General features: G+C 38.5%; 1 protein-coding gene across 2 annotated transcripts in view; it reads left to right on the top strand.

Moving 5' to 3' along the window:
* Positions 1-10000, top strand: part of LOC138045694 (serine-rich adhesin for platelets-like) — a 133594-nt gene that overhangs the window by 25137 nt on the left and 98457 nt on the right. For both annotated transcript variants that reach the window (XM_068892280.1, XM_068892279.1), the window contains 4 exons: positions 613-726; positions 6930-6992; positions 7253-7305; positions 8108-8174. In XM_068892280.1, the coding sequence (XP_068748381.1) occupies positions 613-726; positions 6930-6992; positions 7253-7305; positions 8108-8174 (297 nt within the window). The remainder of the gene's footprint in view (positions 1-612; positions 727-6929; positions 6993-7252; positions 7306-8107; positions 8175-10000) is intronic.

Raw genomic sequence — 10000 nt, 5'->3', positions numbered from 1 at the left:
TCTGGATTATCGACAATAATAATATTGTGCTTCATCATTTGGGATTAAAGTGTTTGGAAGTGTTAGGATACGTCCTGGAAAGTACAGTGGTGTAAGCTGTTCTTTGTAAATATTTTTGCTTCTTATTCTCAATCATTTACAATATCAAAAATGCAGTCACCTCAGTCATTGCTCAATGCATACTGTATGTTATTTATCACAGGGAAGTTCATCCCCTACTCTTCTCGAATAGTGTGTGGGTTCTTAACATCCCACAGGAAACTTATTATAAATATAGAAAATATTTGTGAAACAGGGCCTATGGTTTATAGTCCTTATCCGAGAAGACTTGAAAGTCTAACCATTTGCAGATCAAATTACAAAGGCAGCACTTTCTCCTCAGTTATTTTGAGATCCTGAGTGTTGATCCGGCCGGGGTTTGAACCTGTGACTTCCCACAGATGTAGATGTAGATGTTATTTATCACAACAAAAGAACAGTCTGGTGGCTTTGCTGAAATGTTATTTAATTACACTCTGAATGTCTGTTGTCACTACAAAATGCTTGTCTTGGTAGTATACACTACTGTATAATGAAATAAATAACCTTATCACTCTGTAACTAATGTTCTAGAAACAACTGGAAGATGTAGCTTCTGCAGAACCCAGTCAGCCACAAAAACAAGAACTTCCTGCACCTGAACCCAAACCTAAGAGTATTATACAGATAGTGTGCGATGAAAACAGGGTATGTGGCCTTTGCGAGGTACAAGACGAAGTACATGTACTTGTAGATATTAAATTAAATGCAGTGGGTTATGTGACTACTGTTAATTAAATTAATATTATTCGTACAGTAGCTTAGTGTGGACTTTAAGACCTTTCATACATTTCTCTCAGAAGGTTTCCTGGAGTGTGCTTTATAAGATTCCAGTTTGCATATTGTCTTTTCTTGTCCAGCCTGTGGAGTTGATGTGCTTGTCATATACTGTTGTAATTATTTGCCATTTTAAGCTTTCTTTGGAGGTTTTCACTTCGCTTCACTTCCACATGTTGCACTGCAGTGAATTTTTGAAAGATAGAAGTGATCCTTGCACTCAACTGGACAATTTAAGCAATAATTATCGTCACTTTATAGACACTTAAAAAATTCAGGCAGCTTCAACGGGATTCGAACCCATGACCACTTAGATGCTGGTGTAATAGTCCACTAACTGAGCTATGTAGCCACACAGTTGGGAGCAGGTCAGTTTGTTTGGTTCATTATTTTGTTCCTGTGAAAGGATTAATGAACAAAAGAAATGGTTTGTTTGATACAAAAATTAATATGCACAAATTATGAATTCCAGATTTTTAACAATAATGTATTTAGTTTTTGTGACATCATCACCTTGTTACAAGGATCAGAATTATCTGGAAAGTTCGCAAAGGTCAAAGTCATGCAATTCCAGACTTTTCTAGAATTATCTAAGAATCTGTAGTATTCCAGAATTTTCTAGAACTGTGACTCATCAGTTTCAAAATAGTTTGTGACTCGTAAGTCTTAAAATAGAGTCTATAGTAATAGCTGTAAATAGTAACTTCTGGAAACTTCTAGGCTCTCTTTGGATAGCTATATACATGTAAGCGGCTCTCTAGTCAATCAGTCGGTTGTTGTTGTTGTGATTTGGGACTTCGTTCCCTGTTTGTGATTTCCAAGTCATATTGTGTGACAAGTGACAAGTGAAGGGATTTTCCCATTCGTCTGAGATTCTGACATTCTGTTGTCAAGACCAGAGTTGGTTTCCGTGGAGTGTGATACTGTGAAAGAAGTTTTCAGGAGATTTCGTCAAAGAGAAGGACAGTACTTTGCCTGTGGTCAGACAAGCGTAGAGAAGTATCCAGTTAACTGTAGTGAGATTGTACTAAGAGTAGTCACTAGCTCGAGTTAGGTATCTCCTGTTGTTTACAGATAAATAAATTGCGTTTTGTGGAAATAGCAAGGTTATCTTTCTGCCTGAAATTAGTTACCGTAACAGAAATTTGGGGGCCTGTCCAGGAGTGAATTTAAGTTAAGGGAATTTAAGCATTTACCTTGAGAGTATTATTGCATTCTGTAATCTAAGACAAGTTTTGAGATGGGGGATTTTGATCCAGAGAAGTTTATGTCAGAACCTTGCGAGGACAAGTTTTATGACCTAAAGAAGGACAAGCTTATTTCATTAGCGAAACATTAAGTTTAGAGGTTCGGAAAACAATGCGAAAACACCAGATTCAGGATATCATTGTTAAACATTTAGTGAGTGTGCAAGTTCTCTAAGAGACAGTTTTAGAAACATTTGAAACATCTGATTCTGAGTTTAAGAAACTACAGCTTCAGTTGGAGTTTAAGAAATTAGAAATGCAAGAAAGGCTTGAGATGGAAGAAAAGCAAAGGCAGGAAAGGGAACAACGGCGACAGTTTGAACTAACTCAATCCAGTCAGAGCAAGATGCAAATGTTATGGCAGGCATATTTCAGCAAGTCATGAACGAACTGGGAATCAAACAATACAACTCTTCTGCTTATCATCCAGAAAGTCAAGGAGCTCTCGAGAGATGGCATCAGACGCTGAAGAACATAATGAGGATTTACTGCTTCGAGACAGAGAGAGACTGGGATGAAGGAATCCATTTGCTGTTATTTACTGCTCGAGAGTCGGTTCAGGAGTCTCTGGGCTTCAGCCCATTTGAGCTTGTTTTTGGTGACACTGTGAGAGGACCTCATATTTTGGGCCTTATGTAATTAAAGAGAAACTAAGTAATATCAATTACGTTCTAGAAATGCTTGATAGGCGTAAGCAAACGCAGTTGTGTCATGTCAATATGATAAAGCCCTATATCAACAGAGACAGTAGAGATACATACAGTAAGTCTTAATGTGGTTAGTTCTGAGCCAGAAGAAACTTTGAGTAGAGATCTTAATGATACGTTAAGTCCACTGGCCACAGCAAAGCTTTCCAACTCTGATGTTCTGCGGGATTTGGACTCCAAGCTGTGTCATCTGTCTTCAATGCAGCGTCAAGATCTTACGGATCTTCTCCAGGAGTACAAGCACCTGTTTCCAGATGTACCAACGAGGATCGAACAGATTTACCACAATGTGGATGTAGGTGATGCTTCTCCTGTGAAACAGCATCCCTACAGGCTGAATCCTATGAAGCAGAAATATCTTAGAAGAAATTCAATTCTTATTGGAGAATGATTTCATTGAGCCAAGTCACAGTAGCTGGAGTTCACCTTGCATTTTGGTGCCAAAACCAGACGGTAGTTACAGTATGTGTACGGACTACTGAAAAGTGAATAGTGTTAGTAAATTAGACACTTTTCCAATACCACGCATAGATGACTGTATCAACAAAGTGGGAAATGCAAGATACGTCACCAAGTTTGACTTACTTAAGGGTTTTTGGCAAGTTCCGCTCACTGAAAGAGCAAAAGAGATTTCAGCTTTTGTAACCCCGGATGGACTGTACCAACAGAAGGTTATGCTTTTTGGCATGAAAAATTCGCCAGCCACTTTTCAGTGCCTCATCAACAAAGTTTTTGCTGACCTTCACGGATGCGAAGCGTACATCGATGATGTTATTATCTACAGTGATACCTGGGAGGAACATTTGCAAATCATCCGAAAGTTTTTTGAGAGACTAACTGAAGCAAAGCTCACTATTAACCTTGCCAAGTGTGAATTTGCACAAGCACAAGTTCCTTACTTGGGGCATGTGGTTGGGCAAGGGAAAGTAAAACCAGTTGATGCCAAGATCAGTGTTATTTCTGAATTCCTGCAACCAGAAAACAAGAAGGATATTACAGAAAGTTCTGCCGAAATTTCTCTGCAGTCACTGAACCTCTGACTCAATTACTAAACAAGAGAGAAAAGTTTCTGTGGTGCGACAAGTGTCAAAGAGCTTTTCAAGAACTAAAAGCATTACTGAACAGCGCCCCAGTGTTGGCAGCTCCTGATTCAATGCCCCATTCAAGTTAGCTGTAGACGCAAGTGATGTTGCTGCTGGTGCTGTGCTTTTACAAGAAGATAAAGATGACATAGATCATCCTGTTTGCTACTTCTCAAAAAAGTTTAGTAAAAGCCAAAGAAATTACTCCACCATTGAGAAAGAATGTTTGGCGTTAGTGTTAGCTCTCCAGCATTTTGAAGTTTATGTCACTTCTTCCAGTTTACTGATCACTGAAGTTTTCAGTGATCATAATCCTCTTGTTTTTCTTCACAAGTTAAAGGACAAGAATCAACGATTGCTGAGGTGGAGTTTGATGCTTCAAGAGTACGCCTTGGATATAACACACATAAAGGGAAAGGATAACGTTATTGCTGACTGTCTTTCAAAAGTGTGAATGCGAGAACATATGAAAGAAAGTTCTGCAAACTTTCTCTATTTGAAGAGGGGGAGTGTTACAAGGATGGGAAGTATTTGGAAAGTTGGCGAAGGTCAATGTCTCACAATTCCAGAATTTTCTAGAACTGTGACTCATCAGTTTCAAAATAGTTTGTGACTCTTAAGTCTAAAAATAGAGTCTATTGTAATAGCTGTAAATAGTAACTTCTGGAAGCTTCTAGACTCTCTTCGGATAGCTATATAAGCGGCTCTCTAGTCAGTCAGCCGGTTGTTGTTGTTGTGATTCGGGACTTCGTTCCCTGTTTGTGATTTCCAAGTGATATTGTGTGACAAGTGAAGGGATTGTTCTGTTCATCTGAGATTCTGACATTCTGTTGTCAAGACCAGAGTTGGTTTCCGTGGAGTGTGATACTGTGAAAGAAGTCTTCAGGAGATTTCATCAAAGAGAAGGACAGTACACTGCCTGTGGTCAGATAAGCGTAGAGAAGTATCCAGTTAACTGTAGTGAGATTGTACTAAGAGTATTCGCTAGCTCGAGTTAAGTGTCTCCCGTTGTTTACAGATAAATAAATTGCATTTTGTGGAAATAGGGAGGTTATTAACAACCTGTTTACCTCCAAACTTTCGATGTTTAGTCTCATTCCACAAGCCTCACTTAATATTTTTTTTGATAAACTCTCTTTAGATAAATGCATCATCTCAATGGTCTCTCAACTCATCCAGTGATTTCATCTTCCAAAGTTCCCCCAATGAACTCACTTCATAATCAATTATTACTTCCAGTTTTACTCCTTAAGTGAATTAATGGTCAGGATTCTGTGAAATAGTATTCCGATTAAAAAAAGGCATTATGACGCATATGGTATCTACAGAAGGCAATCATTTGTTGTATACTGTATATCTTGATGGTCTCCCATCCAGATACCAACCCTGTCTGCCAGGGATTAACTTCAATGAGCTTTTTTCGTGAAAATGGGAAGACATGCACTGAATCAAGATGTTAGTACTTACATCGTACCACTATCAAGCTCAATTTGGAGATTCACAAGTCTTTCTCATGTATTATTAACAATAGCCTCCATTTGGCACGAAAATGTGCTCAGATATTTTCCCAGAACAACGATCGAGGAAACTGTGAACTTTGAGGAATAGATAACGTTCAAGGACAAATTTCTTAGCATATTTTTGAAGTCAAATGGAGGCTATTGTGTTTATTATCCTTCAGGTATTTTTCACAAGACTGGAACTTGAGAATTAGACAAAACGTGTATGAACAGCTTACCGTCAAAAATGTTTACGGCATATGAAGTTCGATTTCCATATAAAAGTTTTGAAAATAACCCCTAAGATACTGTCTTGTGGGTGTGGCATGAAATTTTTTTTCACCCCTAAGAGGTACCAAATTATGGGTTTCAATTAGACAAAATTAAAAATTAGTTAATTGTCAAATGTCTCCTAGCTGTGATAATTTGTTGGCTCAGTACCCTAAAAGGTACCGCTAAAGCTTCTGCTGTGGACCTTTTGAGGCTGAACACCCTAAGAGGTACCAAAACCACTTTTTTAAGCCCTAAAAGGTAGGACGGGCATCCCCGTCCTTTTTATATGGGAGTCCCCCTCTTCCCTGGGATTTTCTGGTACCAGTTTATTGTCCAGTAGGCTTATTACTTCCTCCTCTCAGGGGGCTATTTGTGTAGTTATTTTGACCAACTTACCAGTACCTTCTTAAATCAAACTGATCGCATTTTTGGGGGGTATTAACATGAGACCGGGACGAACTTGGACCAGCATGGGTTTGTATCGGCCTCCATACATTTCTTCTTATGCTTTTACATGAGACTGGACTGGCAATGAACTCAGACCAGTCTGACTTGGTCTTGGTTGCTTGACCGAGACGAGAAATTCTCGTACCGGTCTGAGTTCGTACCGTTCTCGTTTAAATGACAACAAATCTCAGCCTGGGTTGAGAAGTTTCAAGGCTGTATGCATTTGGGCCAGCCATATATTTATTACGCAAAACATATCATTTCGACCCAAAACCAGGCGCCAAGCATTTCGTCCCGGTTTCTTGTAAACAGGGGCAAAAATGTCATGTCTCATGTAAATACCGCCTTATGATTCAGAGTCTAGCCAAGGGCAAAGTATTTCAATTCTGTTGCATGAGTCATAGTACTAAGTGCTTTCTGAAACCATCTCAAGAAGTGCATGCTCATACAATCCTCAAACTTTGGTCCTATAAGATTATTTCTTTGCCTACCCTCCTCCTTTGCTTCCAAAACGACTGTCAAGTGGTCTTCAATAATCCACGATTACTAGTAGCTTTACATTATCTGTCTCCTGGAGATTGGTTGCAAACCATTTCTTTGGTTCTTTTTTCTTAACGTCACCTTTGCGTTTATGGAAGGGCAATTATGCCTAGTTCATTGATAAAGAGACCTACCACACCCTTGACACAGTTCCAGCCATCTGAAGCATTGTTACTCAGTAGTAATCTTAACGATTGATTTCATTGTTATAAAATGTCTCTAACCATAGCTGCCATTTTATTATAAGTGTAGTTTGTGAATTTTTGTTGTTTTCAACAGAAAAAGGCAGAAGCTGCTCATGCAAGGTTGGCAAAGCTTGGTTATCCACTTCCTGGAGGAAAGGTACAGTTCTCTTAAAGACAAGTCATCATCAAATAGCAAAACATTCCTCAAAAGATGGTTTCAAGCTGGATATCCTGAAAAGGTCTTTGATCTTTTCTGTGGTTTTGCCATGGCTGCCATTTTTGAGTACTTGTTGTCTCTCCTTTCTTACCTCTTCTGTTCTCCTTTCTCACAGCCTCCCCTGGTGGCACCTATGTCACCACAATACTCCTGTTCATGTGCCCAACCCTTTACAATTTTTTTTTCTGTCTTTGTGGCAGCCATTGTACAATCAACCATCTGACCTCCAATGCTACCATGACAACCTGAAAAAGTGAGTAAGCATTTGCTGTTCTCTGTATTCTGTGCTTCTTGGTATTTAAGGACGTTCGTGCCCAAAACGTTCCCACGTACAGATTTTTTTAAAACTTGCCACGCAGAAAGGTAATGACCTACTTTTGCCAAAAAGGCAAAAAAAATGGGGGGTCACCATGCTCGTTTTCGAGATCATGAGGTGCATTTTTAGAAGATTGCGTTACTTTAAGACGATCTTAGCTTACAACTATCAGCAATAAAAAAACTACATTAGTGAAATTTAGATCAGGTAAACGTACTCAGTTCAACATAACTAATATAACTAAATTAACCTTTGCAGCTGATGTCTTTTTCTGAGATGAAATAGACCTTGAAAAACAATACATATTAGTCTAAGAAAGAAAACTTCGGTCGCACGAGAACATAAAAGGCCAAATATTTGTAACTTCTCACGTACAGATTTTTTTTGTTTTTTGTTAAAATGGACAAAATCAACAAAGGAAGTGATCTACGGAAAGAAAAATGGGGGTCACCGAGGATTCAAGATAATTTGATTTTTTATTCGCACTGTCAAGCCATTGCGTGACATTGCCGAGAAGACCTGGGTCCAAAGCTATCCCATGATGCCACATTCTTCTGGAAAATTTTTGCGCCTTTAGCATCGTGTTTACCTGCGTGGTCTGCTATACATGACATGTGCGTGACATGTGTGAAAAAATGCTCAGTAGCAATGGGCACGAACGTCCTTAATGGGTGTTGCAGCTATTACCTCATTACATAGTCCCATAGATTCACGTCATACCTGATCATTACTGTTACAGAGCTCCTGCTATCAAAGCCAAATTGGTGAAATATTTTCAGTTGAGGAAACAAGCCAAAGAAATCAAGGTGCAGCATTTTTTTTCTTTTATTCTCATGAATATTCAAACAAGTAAGTATTGGCTGTTAACACCAAATATACTTTAAGTATCATGGCCATATACAAGTGATATTTGTAGGAGAAACTTAATTTTGTGAAATTTACAGTACTGTTCCCATACGAAAGCAAACATAATTATTTCAAGCAACAAGCATTTGTGACGCTGCATACATACTTGATTACACCAGTTGGAAGAATTTTGAACCTTTGTTCAGAGCCCTTGCATTCACAAAGCTGTGTGGACGCATCTTTAATTTCTCCGCCCTTGTTGAACATTAAACTTATTGCTTTAATTTTACTATTAGCCGTGCCTAATGTTGACAGTGACTGTAGGCTCTTAAAAAAAGGAAAATGACAGCAAACGACAATCATCCACAAGCCTCCAGTACTGGAGGCGAACAACCTACTCATTCCAGTAAAGATGCTGAGTCCCTAAACACCTTGGAATTTCACAGAAAATCATACAACAATCTACGAGCAGAATCTGCTAATAGTCTTAAACAGCTCTGGTCACGCTTAAATTTGCTGTCATCTTGAGTCGAAAAGATCAGAGATTCTATTCAACAACTACAAAGGTATAGTTTCCAGTACAATATCAAGATTATTGGCCACCCAGAAAGCAAGACAAAAGAATCGACCTCCAAAGCCACCTCCTTGTGTATCAATCATATTAAAACCGTTGGAATTGAAATTTCAAATCAAGACATTGATATAACCCACTGTATTCCTACCAGAAATGCCACGTCTGGTCCTCGACCAGTTGTCTTCAAATTCACAAGAAGAATTGTGAAAGAACAAGTTATAAATGCACAAAATGAAGCAAAGTGTCTGCCACTTCGATTGGATTACCACCCAGCCACTCCTTGGAAAAGCTCCTAGGCTATTTGATCATCTAACACCCTAGCTTCAGGAACTCTTGGTTGAAATACCAAAAGATTTCAAAAGAGAAATGGCTTCAAGTTCTGCTGGTCCAAGAACTTTATCATTTATCTATCACGAACCGAAGACTCCCACCTGATCCAAATCAAGTGCCACAACAACCTTGTGAACTTTGCAAATTAGGAGGGCTTACCCATGAGTTAAGCACTTTTTATAAATTCCTGAACAACTAACACTTTATTTTAGCTGAACTTAGCCGCCACTATGATGACAGACGACTCTCATTTGCGACCTTTTTCCCATTCAATCACTTAAATAATAGTTCCTTAAACCTATCCCATCGCCCTTTAAAATTCACTGGGAATCGTCTTGAATCACTCAAGATTATTTTAATAATCCTATAGAGCGACCTGAGGTACCCAACTCACTTTCCAGTCATCTGAACCCTGACTCTAATTGAATTTCTTCCTTGATTAGATTATTGAGTAACAATTAGATTATTGAGTAACTTCCTTTAGCAACAAAACAAATTTCTCCATTATACACTCATACATGTAGCTGGCTAAAAATCTTGACCAAATTTAATCAAATGCTTAGAAATTTCAAAAAACCATTCTCTGTGATCGGTGTTTCAGAAAGGTGGCTGGCTGATTGTACTGCAGAGCTGGTTGACATTACTGGATATAACTTTGTCTGAAACCTTTGCAAATTAAAAACAAGTGGCAGAATAGGCATTTATTTTACATAAAGACCTTTAATACAATAATACAAACTCTTTAACAAATGCAAATTGTCAGATCCAGAGGCAATCAGGTCTTTATTCGTGGAAATTACAGTTCCCCATGGGATGGATGTGTGTATAGAAAACAAAATCAAAATACTGAGTATTTTTAGACAAATTCAAGGACAAAATTCT

Source organism: Montipora capricornis, chromosome 4 (genome assembly GCF_036669925.1).
Source record: "Montipora capricornis isolate CH-2021 chromosome 4, ASM3666992v2, whole genome shotgun sequence".
Classification (NCBI taxonomy): Eukaryota; Metazoa; Cnidaria; class Anthozoa; order Scleractinia; family Acroporidae; genus Montipora; species Montipora capricornis.
The sequence above is the reverse complement of the archived record's forward strand: the minus strand, read 5'-3'. Positions and strand labels throughout refer to the sequence as shown.